This window comes from Magnolia sinica, chromosome 6, assembly GCF_029962835.1.
Source record: "Magnolia sinica isolate HGM2019 chromosome 6, MsV1, whole genome shotgun sequence".
Classification (NCBI taxonomy): Eukaryota; Viridiplantae; Streptophyta; class Magnoliopsida; order Magnoliales; family Magnoliaceae; genus Magnolia; species Magnolia sinica.
The window spans coordinates 12527714-12552516 of NC_080578.1; the positions used below are offsets into that span (position 1 = coordinate 12527714).

The window sequence follows — 24803 nt, forward strand, 5'->3', positions numbered from 1 at the left end:
ACAAGGAGAAGAAGATAATTCCTGCATGAGAAGGTTCCCGTTCTCCTGCTTCCTGGACCAATGTGCCATGTTTATCTGCAGAAATTGAATGCCCACTTACTAAATGGGTTCACGTCGGATGCGAGGTTTGTTGTCATTATAACACAAGTTTTACTTAAAGCTAGGGTTTGGATCAAGTTTGGGGAATTGTTATGATTTTAGGTAGGGCTTGGGGTTCAGGTTCAATTCCTAAGGAGCATCCATGCCTTATCAAATTGGTAGCCTGGGTGGGATGTCTACAGATGAACGGATTTGATCTGATAGATGTTTGTCCCAAATAACTATTAGATAACACAAGTCAGGCCTCCACGTGCCTACCAACTAGGGTAGCGGATCCTTCTGATAGTGATACATGAAAATGATCTTTATTTCTTCACAATGATAAGATTGCAATAAAGCTGATGTACAAAGCAAACACGTTCTGGCCACACTTTTGCAAAAGAAATGTATGGCTCTAAAGCTCTAAAAAACTTGGCTCAAGTTTTCTAATCCACCTAACTGGTTCATGTATTGGGACCCAACTGCTGAACGGACCAGATATGCTTTTAGGAAAACATGTACAAACGTTGGATGTTGCACCCACGTTACATGCTGGCACGTGTGGTGGGTACATGGTCTGTATTGTGCGGTCCAGTAACCCAGACTAATTAATGTATCTCAGTGGGGAATAGCGAGTGGACCATGCATCAAACTTGGGGCTGGCACCGGGTCGAGCTGTCCTGGGCCCGCCTTGTAGGGCCAGGTTAGGTGTTCAGTACGGGCAAGGGCCAATAATTCAATGGCTTAGCCCAGACCATTGGCCAGGTCTAATCATCTAGCAGGTCGAACACAAGAGAATGAAGTATTTGAAGGTAGTTTTGAGTTTGTCCTGTTCAACGTACAATATTCTTAGATTCGGACCTTTGATCATTGTCTCTGTTTTACTTGTAGCCCGGTGATAGGGCAGGAGCTTTGAGTGGCCACCGTGATATATGGGTTTTATCCACACTGTCCATCCATTTTTCTGTGGAATTTTATGAGATAGGACCAAAATTTAGGCAGATCCAAGGCTCAAGTGGACCACACCACAGGAAGCAGCAGTGATAATGATTCTCACCATTGAAACTTTCCTAGGGCCCACCAAGATGTTTATTTGCCATCCAACCTATTCATAAAGTTAGATAGACCTGGATGAAGAGAAAACACAAATATTAGCTCGATCCAAAACTTCCGTGGCCCCAAAGAAGTTTTCAATGGTAAGAGTTTAATCCCCATTGTGTGATCCGACTTGTGTCTTGGATCTGCCTCAGTTTTGGGCTTATATCCTGAAATGATATGGAAAAATGGATGAACGGTGTGGATAAAACCCATACATCACGGTGGCCTCTAAAATCTCCTGCCCGTTCCCAGCGGGAGCCAGGTGGTCCTCACCATTCTGCTCACCCTCTGACAAATCCTACCATATAATTTCACTTTACAAAATAGAACACATTTAATGCTCCACATCTAGTATTGTGGAAATGTTACAAAAGATTTCATCTGATAAATCTCTCTAAAGACAAAGTCGAAGATGAACAGGAGAAGTAGAGGAAGAAGAAAAAAAAAACTCATTTGTTAAGAAAATATTACAAAATAGTTTCCTCCAGTATCTGATCTCCACCTTCAGATCAAGATGACAGTGGGGAAGAAAAACATTCAGTACTGGCCATCTGTGGCAATAATCAATATACGATTGAGCAGAAAACATGACTTACCATATCCACAACATCCAATGGAAAGATGGGCTGAAACCCAACAAGCCATTTGTGCAAACATGCCACCTGCAACAACCTTCTCATCTAAAAGAGTCCCTGCACCAAGTATAACATTGTGTCAAGTTCTCATCTTCTTGCAGGGAAAGAAGAGACCCTAATGCTCTCAATAAAACACCTCAATCATGGTTTTAGGATTCTCCAAAGGTGCATCCACATTACTGAAATTACAATTGTTTCTTTTTAATGAACTTCCTACAAAATGAGTCCCACCCTAGGCAAATTGATGCTCTAACATGTGCATATGATGACGCCTCTCCTCCCTCCGTAGTGAATTCTGGAAAGAAACATCTTCCAGTGGAATTACCTTGTGCAGTCCATTTCCCTCTCCTATCACCACATGCAACTTGGATATCGACGAATGTTTTGGTATTGGCAACGGATGCATACAGATGTCATGCATGATGGCTTTTATAATTCCGACTCACCAGCACATCATCAGCTATTTTAAATAGTATATTGTAATTATTTATACGTACATAAATTCCAGAAAGAAAAATAAATAAAGATACATGGATCTAATTATTTCGTCATGTTAGCCCTTTTCATAGCAATCTAGGCAGGCTCTCTAAGGGCTCATTTGGATCATAAGCTGCTTAAGATAACTTATGCCACAAGTAGCTTATCTTAGTTTCTACCTATTAAGAAAATAAGTATGTTTGGTAAACAACATACTTATCAGCTTCTCCTCTCTTTCATCTCTCCCATTCCTCTGTTCAGTGACTTATGAAAACTAGAAAAGCCAAATTATTAACTTAAGTGATTATGTACTTTTTAAGTTTTTTTTTTTTTTTTTAAAAGTTACTTATAACTAATCATAAACCAACTTATCTGAAATAAGTTACTCATCTACTGCTGTAAGTAGAAAAACAAACTTATTTGGTGGTATCCAAACGGCCCCTAAATGGTAAATATTGGCAAATATTTTACAATCGGTTGCCCACCAAACATCAACCTCCCTCTTTTACCTAGGCTATGGAACTGGCCATGGCAGAGGCCTCACATTGAGGCCACTTGTATGCTGACCATCTCACTCAGTATTAAACTCCAGCCAAATAGTTACATGCAAACTCAAAGGGCGAGCAAGTGAAGGAAATGGAGGGACAGCAGAGTATCATGTCTACCTACAAAGGGGAATTTGCATTGATGATCAGAGCATCCAGTGCCAGGTAAGCCCACTTAGCATGCAGTCAAGACTAACAAAATAATCATAAAAGATCAGTTTATTTTTCCCAAAAAAAGGGAGGGGAGGAAGAAAGAAGAAGAATTAATTAATCTGTTTGTTCTCAAGTTTAACACTGCATGTACCCGTTTTTCAACTCATCAAAATTATGTATATGAAATGGGAACTGAAAGCGTTCCGCAATAGATGATTTGCAAGTTGTAACATCACCCAATCGAAATTCGTAGAAAATGCTTCACAGGCTCAAAAACTCAATTACCAAGGAGTGACTGTGGCTATTGGAGATCACCTCTCAAATCATGCTCATTTTTTTTAAGAAATAAATTTTATTTTAAAACAACAGAGAGAGAGTATCAAGACATACAATGATCAATACCAAGTGACTCTCTTCCCTCATTCACGAGCAAGTCAATTGGCCACATCATTTGAATCTCTCAGAAAGCAAAAAGCACAAAGCTCCCAAATAAACCACTAGGATTGAATTTCTAAAATGCAAGAAGCGAGCCTCCATGATCCCAGTGCAGCAAACGAGGCCTGCAATATGATATACTGAGCATCTCCTTCAATTATCGACTTCCTAGAGCACAAGGACAGGAAAATTGGTAGCCCTCCTCAACAATTCTGCCACATTTTGCCACTTGTGTCTTCCATAGATAACCCAAAATTAAGCTTTATGAACAAGTCAAGAGGGGAGATACCCATTTGGCCTTGGCTCACTTTCATCTTTTTTTCTGTTTCTTGAACATTGATAATTTTATTCAAAGAAGGCCACAGCCAAAGAATACAAAGAAAAGAAGAACACAACTATAGCTCAAGCCAATAAGCAGGGAATTAAGCAATAACCCTCGATGAACTTTTCCAATCCATTACATTCATTTTAGCCCTATTGAAAACATCTATAACCCACCCTGCCCGATTCTTGAAGCATCTATTATTTCTTTCTTGCCGAATGAGCCATATCCCCGCAAGTAAACACAGACGCCAAACTTTTTTCCCTGCCTTTCCTATACCACCATCATGCCACACCAAGAAGAATTGATCAATATTCAATAGACCTCAGCACCACCCAAGCTACTCCAAATAAGTTAAGAAAGCAATTCCATAAACTATTTGCGAACACACAATGGATAGATGATCCACTGATTCCTCCTCTTGACAACACATTAGACATGCATTTGGAAGAATCATCTTCCTCTTGTGCAGGTTATCCACCGGAAGTACCTTATTATGGCTCACAGGCCAAGCTCACCATACTGCCACACAAAAGTTGACTGGCTGAGACCATCTCTTCTATCATCTTCACTAAGCATATTGAATAGAAACTTTAGTGAAAATCTACCAGACTTTTCTTGTGACCAAACAATCAAGTCCCCAACTGATAGCACGGGACGCATACTGGAGAAAAGAGCCAGCAGATTAACCAATTCCTCAAATTCTTCATTTTTTAAGTTTCTTATACAAGGCGGGAGCCCAAATAACTTCCTCACATTGCATATTGAAGCACCTTTCAACCAATAAATTATCCTCCATAGAAATTCTCGCCAAACGAGGGAAAAGGACACTCAACTTTTGCTTCCCCATCCAAATATCCTCCCAAAACCTAATCCTTTTACCATTACACAGAGAGAAACCTGTCCCATCCTATACTCTATTTTTTAGCAATGCCACCGACTTCCAAATAGATGATGCCCTATACAACAAAGATGGCTGAATCCATCTACCCCCTTCTTCAACCCCATATTTTCTACTCACCACCTCTTCACAAACTACCCTCTTCTACCCCAAATCTCCAAACCCATTTACTCAATGTTGCAAAATTCATCACCTCTAGATTCCTAAGCCCAACTCCTCCCCAATCCCAAGGCTTGCAAACATCTTCCCATTTCATAAGGTGAAATTTGTGTTTTTCTTCCGCCCCTTTCCACAAAAAGCCCCGCCTTAATTTTTCTAATTTGACCAAAATTGATTTAGGGCATTTAAACAATGACATAAAATACACTGGAAGATTAGACATTGCCGCCTTGATAAGAGTCAATCTTCCTCCCCAACATAAATGCCTAATCCTCCACTGAGATGGCTTGTTTTCAAATCTTTCTATTACTTTATCCCAAAAGTTCTTGGCCGACTTTCCAAGACATAATGGAAGACCGATATAAGATGTCGAAAAAGATCTTACCTTACAACCAAAAATACCCGCAAAAATCCCCACCTCCTCCCTTAAAGTACCAACCCCCAGAAGTTCACTTTTACCAATATTTACCTTTAACCCCAAGACTATCTCAAACAATACTATAATCAATCGCAAATTCTCTGCTAGCCACTCATCCGCTTCACACAAAAGAAGTGTATCATCTGCATACTAAAGATGGGTTATCTGAAACTCCGTATTATCAACCCAAAATCCTTTTACAAGGCCCAATTCTGCTCATCTATCAATCATTCTATTAAAAGCCTCCATCACTACCACAAATAAATATGGGGACAAAGGATCTCCTTGTCAAAGCCCTCTAGTAGCAGCAAAAAATCCATTCAGGGAGCCATTTACCAATATCGAGAATTTAGCCGAAGTCACACACAGACGAATCCAAGCCCGCCACTTTTCACCACAAACCCTACAACCCAATCACCCTAACATATAATCAAAGGAAATCTCAGTCCACATGATCATATGCCTTTTCAACATCCAATTTGTAAATAATCACTTTCAAGCCTGTCCTATTATATGAGTCAATACATTCGTTTACCACCAGAGCGTTATCCATTATCCACTACCTTCCTGCCATAAAAGCCCCTTGAGAGCTAGGAATAACTTCCCCAATAGCTTGTCAAAATCTTGTTGCCAGAAGTTTCACCAAAATCTCGTATGTGACTTCTCAAAAGGTTGATCGGTCTAAAATCTTTTAAGCTTTCCGCCCCTTCTTTTTTTGGAATTAGCACAACAAATGTCGCGCCAATCTCTAAATCTAAGAAACCTTGCTCATAAAATTCATTTATAAATCCGATAATATCACTTTTACCAACTCCTAAAATCTCTAAAAGAACAACATTGGATAACCATCTGGCCCTGGTGCTTTCTCACTTCCCAATTCGGAAACTGCCTTCTTTATTTCCTCTTTTATAAACAGTTTTTCTAAACCCTCTACCGCTTCTCTTGTTATAGTGTCAAACAGTAAGTCATCGAGACACGGTCTTTTCCAATCATCCTTAGAAAACAATTTTTTTATAAAATTTCACAATTGCATCACACACTTTTTCTTTACCTTCAAACCTTTCTCCCTCCACCATCATTGAACTGATTTTATTAACTCTTGCTCGCACACTTGCCATGGCACGAAAATATTGGTATTTTTGTCCCCCTCTTTTAACCATGATAAGGCTCTAGACCATTGCCGTCATTTTATCTCTTCTTCCCTCGATCTAGCATTATACTTAGCGCCATAAACTTTTGTACATGCTCTCTCTTCTTCTGACAGCTCACATTCCTTTTCCTTTATATCAAGAGATTGTATCTCATGAAATAATTTTAATGATTCCTCTTCACACTTTCCCATTACCTCTTTTCTACATATATTAATTTTGCCTTTTAACAATTTTAATTTCTGAAACAGGACAAAACCTGCCCTTCCTTAAATTGAAAATGATGACCACCATTATTGAATCTTTACTATGAATCCTTCCACTTCAAACCAAACAACCTCAAACCTAAACGGACGCGGGCCTCAATCCTCTTCATCTAATTCTAGTAATATTAGATAATGATCTGAAATACGTCTTGGCAAACCTCTTTGGTTTTTACTAAAGGGAACTTTTCAACCCAATCTGAAGATAATAAGAAGCAATCCAATTTTGACTTAGTAGCACTAGCCTGCCCATTAGACCATGTAACCTTCAGCGCACCCAATGGCAAATCAACCATTTCATTCTTGATGATCTTTGAAAAGCGAGCGAAGAGGAACAATTGGACCATGTAAACTTCACCTCACCCAAAGGCAAATCAACCATTTCATTCTTGATGATCCACCATTATGAAAAACTCATACCGTGAGTAATCTTACCCCCATTTGACTTCTCAAATGTAAATCTCACGACATTGAAGTCTCCCCACACACACCATGGTAGTGACCACTTATTCCTACGTGTGTCCAATTCAACCCAGAATGATGGTCTTAAACTCGGTCTATTCGGCCCATACACCACCATGAACACCCACTGAAATCAACAAGGAAAGAGAAAATTGACCCTTAAAGCTATCCTCTTTCCTCCATCTGTTTGGACTCCAAATTATTAAGGTACCTCCTGTTGAACCATTTGCATCCAGCAACTCCCACTAATTCAATTTCCCCACCATAGCAAATCTGCTATCCCCAGGTCTACCACTTACAATTTAGCCTCTTGAAACACAACCATCTGCACCTTCTTTTTTCTACACATCCATAACCTGCAGCTGTTTCTGTAAACACCCCAAACCCCGCACAATCCCGCTAACTATTTTCATTTTAATCTTCCTTATCCCTTTAAAACCCATATTAAATTGTTTCAATTTACCACCCCGCATTCGTAGACCCATGTTCCAGACATAGTATCTCCCTATTTTGAGCAAGGCCCTCACCATTCTGTTCCAAAAGCATACACTGCCTACCTTTTTCTTCAACAAACTCAAATAATGCCACATAATCCTTAGGTTTGTTGCCAAACATAACCGTGCCATCTCAACTATAACCATTTTTATGTACTTCATTCCTTGCGGCATCAACACCTTACGACCCTAAACCATTTGCCATACCTGTCATCTCTATTGGAAGCTCTAGAGTCAACTCCCCAGAAATCTGATTTTCTAACTGACCATTCTCTGCCAATTGTTGAGTATCCTGCCCTTGACAAACCACTGCCAACAGTCGGACCTCCTGCACTTCCCACAGCTCTGATGACTCTGCCAATTGTTGAGTATCCTGCCCTTGACAAACCTCTGCCAAATGTTGAGCATCCAAACCTTTCACCAAACCTTTTGCTTTCTGGACAACAACCTTCTTTCCTCCAAACCTTTCACCATTCAGCAACTTCACAGCTCTTACCACCTCCTCCACCGAACGCATCCAGACTAACACAAATCCACGATGATTCGAAGAATTACCAACTCACGGGATGACTGTTTCCATCACCTTCCCCGCTCGACCAAGTACCTTTTCAAAGTTGCCAAGAAGCCACCCTTCCGAAAATCCCTCCACAAACAGCATCAGGAACTCCGATAAATCTTTTGAAACCATCAACCCCTTCTTAGAATCATTCTTTCGATTCTTCACCAATTTCCAATCTTCCTTATTCTCATATTCCATCCCCTCTCCTGTTTCCATTTCACATGCCTCAATCTACTCCGCTCCATCTTTGCCGCTTGGTCCGTCTACGTCTCGATCACCACTTCCTAATTCTCTCACTTCACTACTTGATTTTTTCCGCCACAATTGTTCCATGTTTGTCACCCTTGGCTTTCACCTTTGTCTTACCTTTTCCATAAATGTGTTGCCTTAAATTTATTTTTATTTTTTTTTAAAAGGAAGTATTGGATGGCCAAGCAGTAAAGAGTTCTTTAGTGCCCAAAAAGAGAACCTCACAATTTTGTTGCCTTAGCCCTTGGGTGGCTTGTTTACTTCCAAGACTACCTCTAGCATGATGCTTCCAAATCCTCAACCAATCCACCTCGACCAACATTAGAAGTCCACATTATATATGTACATTTCTGATGGAAACTTTTACACCACGTCAAGGTTCATTATATTTAAAATTATCCAAAACATCCTTGAATGCCTCCATCACTACCATATACTCAGCTTCTATTGTGGAAAGAGCAACCACTGGATGAAGCTTCGACATCGAACTGATCGCTTCACCCGCTAATACAAATGAGTAACTGGAAGTCGACATTCTATTGTCAATATTTATTGTGCCGTCTGAATCTACGTAGCTTACAAGTTTTCGTTCTGATTTTTCTAATGTTAAGATGTAGTCTGTTGTACCTTGTAGATAATGAAGTAGCCATTTCACTGCCTCCCAATGATTCTTGCCGAAGTTTGACATGTATTTGTTCACCACACCAACTGCATGTGAAATATCCGGTCTCGTAGAAACCATGACATACATCAAACTACCAAGTACGCTTGAATAGGGCACATAAGACATAACATGTTTTTCTTCATCTGTAATAAGGCATTACTCTAAAGAAAGCCTAAAGTGAGCAGCATGCTAACTGATTTAACCTTGTGCATCCCAAACTTCACCAATGCTTTCTCAAGTTACTTTGCTTGAGATAACTATAATATGCTCCATTTCCTATCTCTGTGTATGTCTATGCTGAGAATCTTCTTTGCAGCCCTCAAATCTTTCATCTCGAATGTCCCTAACAATTGAGTCTTTAATATGTTGATTTCAGACATGCTTTGATTATCGATAAGCATGTCATTAACATACAATACTAGTAGAATGAATTTCTCATCACACTGTATCTTGAAGCAAACACAATGATCATATTCACTCATAGTAAAATGTCGACCTACCATGAAAGTATCAAACTTCTTGTATGACTGTTTAGGCGATTGTTTTAAGCCATACAACAACCTTCTCAGCCTGCAAAGTTTATTCACTGACCCATTTTATTCTAACCCTTTTGGTTGCTTCACATATATCTATTCTTCCAACTCCCCATGCAGGAAAGCAGTCTTCACATCCATTTGCTTCAATTTTATGGTGTATTGGGCAACCAGTGCCAACACAAATATGATAGATACTTGCTTGACAAGCAATGCAAATGTCTGCCTACAGTCAACGCCTTCTTTTTTAACAAACCCCTTCACCACCAATCTCGCCTTGTACCTATCCTACTTATTGTAAATCCACTTACAACCAAGGTGTCCTGTATCCGTTACGATACAGCCGTATCGGCCGATACGCAACGGTAACGGGGTCGAAACGGTAACGCTAGCTGCTGTAGGTACGTGTCATGCTAAGATGAGCGCTGACACTCCTCGAGCTCCGAGTTTGTACGAACGGTTCAAAGGAGATCAAAGTTACATGGGCTCCACAAAGATGTATTTATTATATCTACACCGTTCATCTATTTTCAGAGATCATTTTAGAGCACCACCAAAAAAATGAATTATATCCAAAGATCGTCTGGACCACACCAAAAATACCAGCGGAGATAATGATTTTCACCGTTAAACAATTCGTAGGGGCCACAGTAACGTTTATTTTCCATCCAATCTATTTATAAGGCCAAAAAGACCTGAATGAAGAGGAAAAACAAATTTCATATTGATCCAAAACTTCTGTGATCCCAAGAAGGGTTTCAATGGTAGACGTTCAATCCCCCACTGCTTTTTGCAGTGTGGTCCACTTGATAATTAGATCTATATTATTGTTCGTGTCAAGCCTTAAGACGAGCTCGTCAAATGAATGGACGGTTTAGATATAACACCTACCTCATGATCAGACCCGAGTGGGCCCCACCATGATGTATATATTTTATCCATGTTGTCCATCCATTTTGCCACGTCATTTTAGGTCATGATCCAAAAAATTAGTAATATCCAAATCTCGAGTGGACCACACCATAGGAAACAATGGTTATAGAATGCTCACCATTAAAATTTTCTTCAGGTCCACTGTAATGTTTATTTTCAATCTAACCTATTAATTGGGTCACATTGACGTTGATGAAGGGAAAACACACATGTCAGCTTGATCTAAAACTTTTGTAGCCCCCAATAAATTTTTAATGGTGAACGTTTAATTATTGTTGTTTCTTATGGTGCAGTCCACCTGAGCTTTGGATGTGCCTCATTTTTGGGCTCATGTCGTAAAATTATTTGGCAAAATGGATGGACGGCAAAGTGTCCCGTATCGGTATCGGTTGGCGTAACGGAGCCCTCCGAAACCGATACGGATACAGGGGCGTAACGGCCCGTAACGGTGTAAATTTTTTTTTTTTGCTAAAAAAATATGGATTAAATCTGGAATATTCTAAGCATTCCAAATATGCATTCGTTTATAAATTGGAACATGTTTATGGTGATGTAATGGTCCACTCTTTGGTAAGAAGTTGTATCGGACTGTCTAATAAATTTATGAACCAGATAACCTGAATTTGACTACAAAATTTATATATTTAATTTTCTAAATATTGAATTTATATACTTAACAACTTGATATCATTTCTCCCAATAGTTCTTTAAAAAAATGAAATTAAATTCATGTAGATGGCGTTGCCAATTTGGGGCTGACTTGGAGGACCAATCTATACACCAAATCGTTCTCAAATTCATGCAATTTATTGTCATTATCCCACTTTATGAATTGGTGGACATTTATTGGATAGTGAATCATGAAAAAAAATCAAAAGACCCTATTTAAAAAAATAAGAGTCCACAAATTAACAATTAAAACTATTCAAACAATTTGATTTTGGCATTGTGAGTTAGCAATTGCAGTTCATAATTTAATTGCTAAATTTTAAGTTAATATATGTCTCGTGTACAATTTTTTAAGGCTCGAATTAGGCGGGACTTGGATTGTGAAGTGTACCACACGTGTCAAAGTTTTTTGGGCCCCACCCGTGATGAATGTGTTATATCCACACCGTCCATCCATTTTGCCAAATAATTTTAGAGCATGAGCCCAAAAATGAGGCACATCCAAAGCTCAGGTGGACTGCACCATAAGAAACAACACTAATTAAACGTTCACCATTAAAAATTTATTGGGGGCTACGAAAGTTTTAGATCAAGCTGACATGTGTGTTTTCTCTTCATCCACGTCAGTGTGACCCAATTAATAGGTTAGATTGAAAATAAACATTACAATGGACCTTAAGAAATTTTTAACGGTGAGCATTCTATAACCACTGTTTCCTATGGTGTGGTCCACATGAGATTTGGATATTATTAATTTTTTAGATCCTAATGTAAAATGACGTGGCAAAATGGATGGACGACATGGATAAAATATATACATCATGGTGGGGCCCACTCAGGTCTGATCAAATCAAATTGGATGGAAAATAAACGTTACCGTGGGCCCTTCGAATTGTTTTACGGTGAAAATATTATCACCGCTGCTATTTTTGGTGCGGTCCAGATGATCCTTGGATATAATTCATTTTTTGGGTAGTGCTCTAAACGATCTCTGAAAATAGATGAACGGTGTAGATGTAATAAATACATCACTGTGGAGCCCATATAACTTTGATCTCCTTTGAACCGTTCGTAAAACTCGAAGCTCGAGAGTGTCAGCGCTCGTCTTAGCGTGACACGTACCCCTAGCTGGTGCGCGGTACGCCTGGAAAAAAAAAAAAAAAAACAGAGAGGGAAACTGAAAAGAAAAGAGGGAAATAAGAGAGAAGAAAAAGGAGGGAAAGAGGGAAAGAAGAGAGAGAGAGAGACAGAGAGAGAGAGAGAAGAAGAAGAAGAAGAAGGCCGCAGCCGTAGCCTCAACCTCAGCCGAAGCCGGGGCCACAGCTGCAGCCGCAGAAGAAGAAGAAGAAGAAGAGGAAGAAGAAGAAGAAGAAGAAAATAAAGGAAAACAGGTATGTTTTTTTTTTTTTTTTTTTTTAAAGGCCCGTAACGGGCCCGTAACGGCCGTTACGTGTACAGAATATGGACTCGGCCGATACGACCCCGAAACGCGTAACGGGTACCACCGTTACCGTTACGTGTTACGGCCGATACGTAACCGTTTTGGGACACCTTGATGGACAGTATGGATATAACACATTCATCACGGGTGGGGCCCACCAAAAACTTTGACACGTATGCTACACTTCACAATCCGAGTCCCGCCTAATTCGGGCCAAAAATTGTACACGAGACATATATTAACTTAAAATTTACCAATTAAATTATGGACTACAATTGCTAACTCACAATGCCAAAATCAAATTGTTTGAATAGTTTTAATTGTTAATTTGTGGACTTTTATTTTTTTAAATAGGGCCTTTTGATTTTTTTCATGATTCACTATCCAATAAATGTCCACCAATTCATAAGTGGGATAATGGATTTGGGGTATAGATTGGTCCTCCAAGTCAACCCCAAATTGGCAACGCCATCTACCTGAATTTAATTTCATTTTTTTAAAGAACTATTGGGAGAAATGATATCAAATTGTCAAGTATATAAATTAGATATTTAGAAAATTAAATATATGAATTTTGTAATCAAATTCAGGTTACTTGGTTCAAAAATTAATCAGACAGTCCGATACAACTTCGCACCAAAGAGTGGACTGTTACACCACCATAAACATGTTCCAATTTATAAATGAATGCATATTTGGAATGCTTATAATATTCCAGATTTAATCCATATTTTTTCATTTTTTTGGCAAAAAAAATAAATTGCACCGTTACGGGCCGTTACGCCCCTGTATCGCCGTTACGCCCCTGTATCCGTATCAGTATCGGTATCGGAGGGCACCGATACGCCAACCGATACCGATACAGGATACTTTGCTTGCAACTGATTACTTTACGCTTAACTAGAAGCTCAACCAGCTTCAAAGTCTCATTCTTGTACAAAAAATCCATCTTATCGTGCATTGTCGCCATCCATTTCTCAGCATCTAGGTCATTCAATACTTACAAGAAGGTAGACGGATCTCCCCCATCTGCAATGACAACAAATGTAACATTTGAGCCATCTCTATATCTAGCCGGTAATTTGTTATCTCTCGGTGGATTTCTTATAAAAGGTGACTACTCCACGTGCACATGTACCTCTATCTGCAGCTTAAGCTCTACCTGTGTGTCAACTTTTCAATCTCAACAATCAATAATCGTTGATTTCTCCCGTTACGCCCCTGTATCCGTATCGTTATCGGTATCGGTATCGGAGGGCACCGTTACACCAACCGATACCGATACGGGATACCTTGCTTGCAACTGATCACTTTACGCTTAACTAGAAGCTCAACCAGCTTCAAAGTCTCATTCTTGTACAAAAAATCCATCTTATCGTGCATTGTCGCCATCTATTTCTCAGCACCTGGGTCATTCAGTACTTACAAGAAGGTAGACGGATCTCCCCCATCCGCAATGACAACAAATGTAACATTTGAGCCATCTCTGTATCTGGCCGGTAAGTTGTTATCTCTCGGTGGATTTCTTATAAGAGGTGACTACTCCACGTGCTCATGTACCTCTGTCTGCAGCTTAAGCTCTACCTGTGTGTCAACTTTTCAATCTCAACAATCAATAATCGTTGATTTCTCCAATTCCTTGTGTTCGTCCTTGCAAAACAAGGAATCTTCATTAAACTTGACATCATTGCTAATTATGATTTCTCATGTGACCCGATCATACAACATGTATCCCTTCATTCCATCCCCATGGCTTACAAAAGTACACTTCTTCACCCTTTAATCTAGCTTACCTCTCTCAACTAACAGTACATGTGTAAGTATCACAACCAAATACGCATAATTATAAGTAGCCTACATCATAACCACTCCACACTTCTTCTGGAATCTTACGATCTATCGTCGTAAACGGGGATCGATTCACAAGATAAAAAGATGTATTAACGGCCTCAGTCCATAATTCCTTGTCCAAGGGAGTATTATTCAATATACTTCGGGCTCTCTCCAAGAGAGTCCAATTCATCTGTTCTGCAACACCATTCTGCTAAGGTGTATGCCCCATTGTATTGTACCTTACAATCCCACCATCTTTGCAAAATTGATTGAATTCCTTTCAAGTGAATTCACCACCATTGTCTATCCTCAATATTTTCAGTTTTTGTCATATCTGCTTCTTAACTATTCCCTTTCGCACCTTTAAAAAAAAAAAAAAAAAAGTTGACCATTTAATAGAAATAATGGGCGACGGCCCCATACATTTGAATGCACATACTCCAGTACATCCTTACATACATGTTTTTCAGTCTTAAAAGTTAACATACATTAAAACGAACGCTTTTAAAGGCAGGAATCAAGCAACAATCAGAAGTACATTCATGCAATGGTCACTCATGTCGCCTAGGCACGTATGCTACAATCATGCCAATGTGGATTCTATAATAAAGAGTGCAACTCCACCCGATATAGTATTCCCGATCAACTTGTAAAGGTTATTGCACCACTACACTTTCATTACTATGAGTACCCACTTTGAAAATTTAAGGACAAAATCAAACCTGATGAACTTGCACCCAAGTGCCTCTAGTGCCCTAAGCGAAATAATATTCTTCCCAAGGTCAGGAACGCGTCTCATTAAATATGCTCCACCCCATTAAACATCCTGATGCGCAATGAATCGATTCCAATCACCTTACATGCAATGTCATTATCCATAAACACTCGTCCACCATCAAAATTGTTGTAACTGGTGAACCAATCTTGATGAGAGGTCATGTAGTATGATGCCCCCAAATCCAAAATCCAGTTATTACTGAGGTAACCATATTTGGATGCAGTCAGAATGTCACTGCAATCTATCTCCTCAACGGACTCCATTGTATTAGCTTCCTTTGGTGTATTATCAGATTTCTCTCCATTTTGAGCTTTAAGATTCCGATAATCATTTTTCATGTGTCCAGTCATTCCACAATTTTAACACTTCATCTTGCCTTTCCCTTTTGACTTAAATATTGATCAAGAATTCCATTTGTCCCGTTCAGAATTCCTTCCCCTGGCAACCAACCCATCAGTGAAAGACCCCTAGGATGCACTACTTTTGCCTTCTTTGGCTCTTATGTTCACATTTACATGCTTCCTCTATTGTTGGTGTCATTGCAACATAAAATGGTTTTGTTGACCTATTTATTGCTACTTGTCATTTTTTCTTTCAATTGTTTTAGATTGTTCCGTACATATATATTTGGGTCAACGGACAACATTGAGTTGGAGTTTATGCAAAGGTACACTCCTACACACCCAGTAATATTCTCTTTAAAAGAAATTGCTTTGGCAGTGCCTCATCCAGTAAAGAATTCCTGCTATTGAACAGGAGATGTAATAAGGCATTGAAAGAAGCATTGTGCATAGGTTTGGATAGAAAGATTAGAAACTTGTCAACACAAGTATACATTTTACGTGCACCTTTGCTTTCATGAAACTCCTACTACCACTAAAGGAAACAAAGATGGTGTCATTAAGTTTCCATAATAAGTGTAACCAAATGACCATTGGATGGCTGATAATGAAATTCCTCCAGTCATTATTGATAAATGGTGGCTATTTTACACATCTAATAATTGGAAAAATCATAATTTGGAAAAGAAATAATTTTTTCTTTAAAATTTTTATTGGAAGGTATAATTTTATTGTTGTATATCATAATCGCAAATTGTATCATAAATCTTAAGATTTTAAATATTTTTTTACAAAATAAAAATCTGAAAATATAAATTATCATCATCATCATCATTTAAAACTTATCCCAACTAGTTGGGGTTGGCTACATGAATCATGTTGTCTTTCCAATCCATCAGGGGTCATAACTTCGGTTAGACCATAAGTCATCAAGTCATCTAAAAAATATTAATAAATCAAAAAAATAAAAGGGGTAAGGGGGAAAAAAAAAAACTCCTCTTTTATGGTTTTGGGTCAAACTGCTCCCTTATTTTATTTTCATTTCAGACTATCCCTCACTTGCAATAAACAGCCTCGTACCCTGGATGTTGAAAGGAAACCGCAAAGAGTTGAACAACCCCATTTAACCCCAGACGATGAAATTTCTTAGTTTGTTTGGGGGAAGAAAAGAAAGAAAGAAACGAAAAGAAACATGTAATAAGTGAAGTATTTCTCAGTGGACCTATATGACTAATAGAATAATTAAAGAAGATTAGATTTATCCTTTTGGCAGATAATGAAAGTTAAGAATGTGCTAAATGCTAGAGAAGGTATTATTTTTAAGCTGCTTCAACATCTGAAAGGGACTGCCGCAAAGAATCTAATGATTGAAATAAGCAAGAGTACTAGAGAAATTATATAGGAGCAGGAACAAGTCCGTGGCTATCTGTTTACCATTCAGGATGTCATAGATGACATTATTTGATTATGTTATCAGGTTTGTTGATAGTATCTTTGAAAATTATCAGGAAAATTACAGATGTGGTTGGTCTGCTGTGACACATCATTGAGGTGGATGTCATTCACATCTTGCTGATGTGGGCCCGACTAACCAGGTTTGTAACTTTTGAAAATGACATTTTCAAAATTTCTCAAAGCAGTATCCGATGTAAACATGTTTCTTCTATTGATGTTACAACCAAGATAAAAGCCTCTAGGTAGCCCATAATCTGGAGATTTTGGGTGGTGGAGGCCTTTTTCTTTCGCTTGTCATTGGTCTTTTCGGAATGAACGTGGACAGGATACCTTGAGCAAAGAATAATCCATACGCATTTGCTATATGTGTTGGAGTCTTTTCCTGTGTTGAAATGTCTTGGGTTGGAAAAACCAATAACAGACAATGAAGCTGTATTGAAGTTGAGGATGCTTCATGGGCCAGTGGCTCAAGATACGATTCGCTCTCATTCTGATTTTATACTTCAATAAGCACTTTCTTGTTGTAAATTCCATTTCACATTGTTTCTTAAAATTGTATTACCTATTGGACTAAAAAAAGATAATGCAAAATGCATGTAAAGCTTCATTGACATTTTAGAAAGTTTTGAATTTTAATTGCTTTATGAAAATATTAACAACTTAATCTTTTGTCAATTAATCAAACTTAATTAGTGTTTAAAATCATATAAGTTCGATTAAGTTTGATGCTAAACACTAATTAAGTTTAATTAATATAAGACAGAAGATTCAAGTTACTGATATTTTCATAAAGCAATTATAATCCAAAAATTTCTAAAATGTCAAGGAAGCTTTCCATGCATTTTGCATTATCTTTTTTCAGTCCAGTAGATAATTACAATTCTAAAAAACAATTTGAAATGGAATTTACAACAAGAAAGTGATTCTCGAAGTAGAAAATGAGAATGAGAGCGAATATATCTTGAGCCACTATCCCATATAGCATCCTCAACTTCAATATAGCTTCATCGTCTGTCATCGGTTTTTCCAACACATGCCGTTTTAACACAAGCACAGTCAACAATAATCCTAGTGAGGAAAAGACTCCAATAAATATAGCAAATGTATATGGACTATTCTTTGCTCTGGGTATCCCGCCCACATTCATTTTGAAAAAACCCATGACAAACGAAAGAAAAAGGCCTCCACCACCCAAAATCGCCAGATTATGGGCTACATAAAGGCGTTTATCCCGTTTGTTACATCAATAGAAGAAACATGTTTACATCAAGTACTGCTTGGAGAATTTTTGAAAATGTCATTTTCAAAAGTTACAAACCTGGTCAGTTGACACATCAGCAAGATGTGAATGACATCCACCTTGATGATGTGTCATCGCAGACCAACCACATCTGTAATTTTACTGATAATTTTCAAAGATATTACTAACAAACCCAATAGTATGATCGAATAATACCATCCACGACATCCTAGATGGTAAACAGACGGCCACGAACTTGTTCCTGCTCCTCCATAATTTCTCTGGTACTCTTGCTTATTTCAGTCAACAGATTCTTTGCAGTAATCCTCTTCAGATGTTGAAGGGGTTCAAAAATAATACTTTCTCTAGCATTTAGCAAATTCTTAACTTTCATCACCTGCCAAAAGGATAAATCTAGTCTTCTTCAATTATTTTATTAGTCATATGGGTCCATTGAGAAATACTTCACTATGTTTCTTTTCATTTCTTGCTTTCTTTTCTTCCCCCAAACAAACCAAGAAATTTCATTATCTGAGGTTAAATGGAGTTGTTTACCTCTTTGCGGTTTCCTTTCAACATCCAGGGTACACGAGGCTGTTTATTACAAGTGAGGGATAGTCTGGAATGAAAGTAATTAAGCATAAAAGCATTCTTTCCCGCGTTTCCGCGGGCTTTCTAATAAAATCTCAGTTATCTCTCCCTCTCAAAAAAAAAAAAAATTTAGTTCTTGTATACTGATATATAATAGCAAGGTAGCAACTTTGATGATCCATTTCCAAGAATCCTTGTTACATAACCAGCATAATGCAAGGGCATTTTCACACTGGTTACAACACCTCTACCATCCCAACACCCTGATTAATTACTCCAAGCTAATCCAAGCATCCCGCAAGTTTTACCTAAGCTTTAGGTTCTACACCACATCCCTCATAACAATCATCGCATAAAATAGGTTCTTGACATTAGTCTATACAATCTAGGAATTATCTCAATTGATTACTATGCCACTAACCCCAATGCTCACTTCCTTTCTTGTATTCATATGATGCCTAGCATTGAGATTTGAGTGTCTTTTGGCTTTTTGCAACTCCAAGTTATTTCATAGATATGGATATTTCATTCTCCTTTCACCCTATGCCAATGCTCTTTGGACTTTCTAAATTTTGGCCATAACCTCAAATTTTTAAATAGCAATGGAGCATCCCTCCATGCCCAAGGTTGAATTAATCAACTTTATATTATTATTATCATTACTTTTCTTCTTCTTCGGAAAGATGATGATTTCAAAAAAGAGATAGGTACAATACAAAAAGAATAAACACATCAAGATAATTTCCAAAACAACTAGGAGGCCTATGAATCCCAGCCAATCAAGCAATTAGTCTCTCTACCAACATGAGGAGACCAAATGTGTAACCTAGGAGCGAGGAGGTAAATTGCATAGATGTCACTAGGGAACTTTCAAGGTTCTTCACCACCTTTCTAATCCCAGGAAACAACATTGAAGGAATCTCCTTCAACAATGATTGTGCCCAAAAACTTGGCTACACAACACTGCCTCAACTCTAATTGCATCACCCCAACCCGTGGCCCTAAGAAAGAATCGCAGAGGCCTTAACATCTCTATTCACACCATGATACAACTCAACCCTAGGTTCCCAATCCAAGACCCGTTGAAATGAAGCTTCCATCCACCGGGACAGAGAGTGGGCGCCAACTATTATCTGTCTACATGTTTTTCTTTTTTGAAAGATTCCAAAACTTTATTAAGGAAAAGAAGAACCAAAGGGCGACATGATGTCATCCAAAAACCACACACACGAAAGAAAGGGCCCCTACATCAACTCCCAATAAGAGCCCCCTTGGAGTTAGCAGCTTTGGCCCATTCCGTTAACATCCTTATAGCCTTAATAAAAACTAAATTGATTGGGGAGCACATCTTATCCTTGAAGGATCATGCACATTTTTGAACTGTCACTATCTTACGGGGCTCACTATTCATTGCCTGGATGACAGTGACATTCTCTTAACAGGTTTAATGGATGTATAACAAAAGCTTCATCAATTTCCTTCATGGAGTGCGCATGAAGGATCAAGCACATTTTGAACTGTCTCCATCTTACGGGGCTCACTATTCATTGCCTGGATCAAGAAGGATCGAGCACATTTTGAACTATCTCCATCTTAGGGGGCACACTATTCATTGCTTGGATTACAGTGACATTCTCTTAACAGGTTTAACAGATGTATAACAAAAGCTTCACCAATTTCCTTCATGGAGTGAACATGTGGGACTTCAAAATCAATTTCACTAATACAATTTTGCATGTGCAAAAGCAATTTTGGACAACACCACCAACCAATTAATGATTGGAACAGCAATTGCCGTACCAAGCATCTCCAACATAAGACACTATTAAAAGTAATTATAACAACAGGATAATGCATACAAAAACCGAAAGAAACCTGCTCGATTCTATCAACCAACAACTACTCAGATGAGCCACTAGAATAAGCGATCACCCCGTTGTCCAAGATCCTTCCAACAATTAAAAAAAACCGCTCTAGGCGGCAATGCCAATGAACACCACAACAGACAACTAGCTCCCATTCAAAGTTCCCTTCCTAGAACCAACATGCAGAAGTTACAGCCAGACTTCCACAGCAACAGGTGCAGATTATGAGATGCTAACAAACCTATAATATGCAGAAGACTTCTTGGAAAAAAAAAAAAACATACACACAACAAGTGGTAGAAACAGAAAAGACGCATATACAAGAATCCCAAAACCAAAACAGGCAGATTTGAATGTTGGAGTCAAAAAAGTCCAAAATTGCAATCAACGTTGAAATACAGAATCATTCTAACAGGATACCTTACCTGGATAATCTGCTGCTCCTTGCTGATCCACCTCTGCCGTTCTTCCCCAAAACTAGTGCCCGCTCCCTCTCTTTCTCCCGCCTCTCTCTCTTCATCCTCTCCTCTCTCAATTCCTCCAATGTCTTCTTCCCCCCAGACTTCTTACCACTATACCCCCGCTCCGAACCAGAGGCAGCAGCATCTCCATCGCGAGCTGCCGTGTCTGCACCATCCGACGGTCTAGAAAGGTACCATGGCGCCTTCACACCTTTCCCAGCAACACCATACCCAAGCCTATACTTCTCGTCTTCTGGCAACACGACTTTGGCAGCAGCTGCATCCTTCTCTTCCCTCTTCTGCTTCTTTGGGGCATTTCTTCGAACAGTGTTACTTTCTTCTTCTTCTCCTCCAAAGGCTGGGAAAATTTTCAGACCTTCGAAGAGATTGATGTGCTTTGAGTCGGAGGGAATCGGTTCGTCAGTGTGCTTTGAGTCGGAGGGGCTCGCTTCGTCAGCAGTGGACGGTTGGGCAGCGTCCTGATGGTGAATGCCGCGGGCCTGGCGGAGGCACTCGAGGCGGAACTCGGCGTCGCGCTTGCGGGACTGCTCGCGTTTAAGCTGCTCCTCTCGGGCGGCGGATTCTTCGTCGAGACGGACCTTCTCTCGGTTCTCGTAGTTGTAGACGTTCCAGCGCTTCTGAGGGAGGATATTGAGGCCGCCGTGCCCTCCCATCTCGTTTTACCAATCGATCAGGCGATCAACGGTCTGGGATGGAGGGATGAGATTTTCAGGTCCCTTTGGGTTCTATGAGGGGTGGAAATCGATGGCGTTAGGGTTTCAGAAAGAGGGACAGAGACCAACCCTGAAGACTGTCTTTTATGTCTTTTTCAAGAACGAATACAGGAGAGAAGCGGATTGCGTCCGAACCGCGATCGTACAACAAGCCGTACGACTAGAGCTCCTTTGGGTCCCACCGTTATGTATATGTTTATCCATGCGATCCATCTATTTTTCTCATATCATTTTAAGGTATAATCTAAGAAATTAATCAGATAAAAATCTCAAGTAGAACACACCATATAGTGAACTTGGTTGCATTAAATGCAAGAGTCATATCTGGTGTGGTTCACCGGAGCGTTGGATTTGCTTCGTTAAGCAGTAATTTCTTTAAAATGATCTGAGAAAATTAATGGACGGCATGGATAAACAGATACATAACGTTGGGCCCACAGTTGCTCTGGTCAGACGGCTTATTGTCCTTCGGTTCGAATGCAACCGCTTCCGACGGGGAGCGAAAGATGGACGCGAATTAGCTACGACCCCGGATACAGCCAGGTAGGTTCGACCCCGACGGTGGGCCCACCTCGAGGTATGTGATGTATATCTCCATCTATCCGTTTTGCCAGCTGATCGTAGGGCATCGTTTTAAAAATAAGGAAGATGCATATCACATGTGGACCACTCATCATTAAAAGTTTTTTTGAGGACAACAGTTTTGAATCAGTTGCGTTTTGGGTACCACCCTGACCTGGACCTACGTAGAGACGGTCGGTCATGTCAGGGGCTATGTGGATCCCACCGACATATATACATCTCATGGACAGCGTGGATGAAACATGTAATTTATGGTACACCTATAGATTCCCGAAGTTTTCGGGATCTTCTCCGTGGGTTGGATAGGAAATAAAATTAGTTCAGTTGGGTTTGTTAATGCATAGTTCACGTGGAAGGAAGAAGCGCAAGTGGTTTTTAGCTGAATTCTTTTCATGATATGAGTCTGGCTTAATGGTGAATGCAGGATGTACTTAGTAAATTTTTTATTAAACAAAGATTTTTGCTTCTAAAATCATCCCCTTTCAGGTTATGACGGCATTTTTTGTCTTTAAATTATTTGCCTGATACAAAATCAAATTTTAACTTATGAAACTTCTTTATATCCTACCATGATATATGTGTTTTATCCATTTTTACAAATCATTTTAGGGCTTGACACAAAAAATGAGAGGATTATAAATCTCAGGTGAACCATACCATAGGAAAACAATAGTGATTAGATATCCACCATTAAAATTCTCTTAAGGCCTGATGTATTGTTTATTTGACATCTAATCTACTGATTAGGTCATATATACCTAGATGAATGGAAAAAACAAAGATCAACTTGATCCAAAACTTTTATGGTCTCCAAAAATAGTTGGCGTTCGTTCAATACTATTTTCCTGTAATGTAGTCCACTTGAAATTAGGATATACCTCATTTTTTGTCTCATACCATAAAATGATCTAGAAATATAGATAAACGATATGGATGAAACACATACATCATGGTTGGGCCACATAGCACCAACCATCAGCCATTGGCTGGTGGTAGGGGAGTAGCCCATCTATTTCTGCTAACGCGGATTGGATATTGATAGGTTGAGTAGCGAGACTCGCTACTAAAGTTGTGTCACCAAGCTATGTGGGCCCCATCATGATGTATGTTTTGTATCCACGCCGTCCATCCATTTGGAAATATAATTTTACATATAAATCCAAAGAATGAGTCAAATCCAAAGCTCCAATGGACCTCACCACAGAAAACATTAGAGAGAGTGATGCCCACTATTAAAAACTTAAATAGGTCACAAAAGTTTTTGATCAAGCTAATATTTGTTTTTTCCTTTCTTTCATCTCTGTGTTAACTTGTGAACAGGTTGGATTTTAAATAAAAATCACAGTGAGCCTTAGGAAGGTTTCAATGGTAAGCATCAATCTCGCCATTATTTTTTGTGGTGGGGTCAACTATGTATTTGGATCTGGCTCATTCTTTAACTTATGCTCTAAAATTAAATCTCCAAATAGATGGACAGTGTAGATAAAACACATACATCATAGTAGGCCCACATACATTATAGTGGGCCCATGGAACTTGATGACATCACTTAGGTAGCGAAGGTCACTATTCAACTTGTTCGTATCGAGAAAATTATTACTGTAGACCCTACCTTTTATCCAGCGTCTTTTATGAAGGATCCAAAACTTACCTTCCCAACTTAGACCTTACACGTACAGGACAGAGCATCTGAGGATGAAAATACCCCTGCTTTTGCTACCTATAGCTACGGTTATAATTCGTAGTAATAGGTCCACAGAAATGAAAAATCACTTTGAAAAGCAATGGTATTTTCGTCCTCAAATGCTCTGTCCGTACATGCAAGGTTTAAGTTGGGAAAGTAAGTTTTAGATTTCTCATAAAAGACGCTGGATAAAAGGTGGGGATTACGGTGGTAATTTTCTCATCAGTAGCTAATCCATGGTTTGAAGAGCATATAAATATAAGGTGGGCCTTATCCGAAGGTTTTGTTGCTACACATCGTGACAATCTTCCCACTAAGAGAAATTGAGGGCCTTACAATGATATTTTAGTTTATTTGAGTTAAATATAATGATTTTATTTTCACTTAATAAAAAATAATTTCTTTATAATGTAAAACATTTCCAAACGAGAGATAAAGACAAATGTGTCAAATTAACATATTTCAGACATTTAAGATGTTTGTTAACAAACAGTTTGCTTCAGATTCAGTACTTAATTTTTAGACTTTAGCCATAATTATCAAGCAAGTTTTTTCATTCCAGATTTCAGATTTAGGCTTTAGATTTCAGGTTTCAAATTCGGC

General features: G+C 38.9%; 1 protein-coding gene across 3 annotated transcripts; it reads right to left on the reverse strand.

Annotated features, from left to right (window-relative positions):
• Positions 1-1465: 1465 nt before the first annotated feature.
• On the reverse strand, positions 1466-21998 carry LOC131248301 (uncharacterized). Of its 3 annotated transcripts, XR_009172201.1 has the most exons (3): positions 21165-21998; positions 1773-1868; positions 1466-1678 (listed from the first exon to the last, which is right to left on the reverse strand). XR_009172201.1 is itself a non-coding variant. In XM_058248531.1 (2 exons), the coding sequence occupies exons 1-2, from the start codon at positions 21872-21874 to the stop codon at positions 1853-1855; spliced, it is 726 nt and encodes a 241-aa protein (XP_058104514.1). In that variant the 5' UTR covers positions 21875-21998; the 3' UTR covers positions 1466-1852. The 3 variants fall into 3 exon arrangements, 2 of the variants coding, with proteins under 2 accessions (XP_058104514.1, XP_058104513.1); XM_058248531.1 differs by having other exon boundaries at positions 1466-1868; XM_058248530.1 differs by lacking the exons at positions 1466-1678; positions 1773-1868 and adding an exon at positions 1916-2159.
• Between the last annotated feature and the right edge of the window lie 2805 nt (positions 21999-24803).

Bases quoted from the DNA above. Each gene is read 5' to 3' on its own strand.
- LOC131248301 (XM_058248530.1), bottom strand. From the start codon at position 21,874: ATGGGAGGGCACGGCGGCCTCAATATCCTCCCTCAGAAGCGCTGGAAC. The intron at 2,160-21,164 runs GTAAGGTATCCT...ATGTGGTGATAG, and splicing joins AGGAGCAGCAGATTATCCAG to GAGAGGGAAATGGACTGCAC.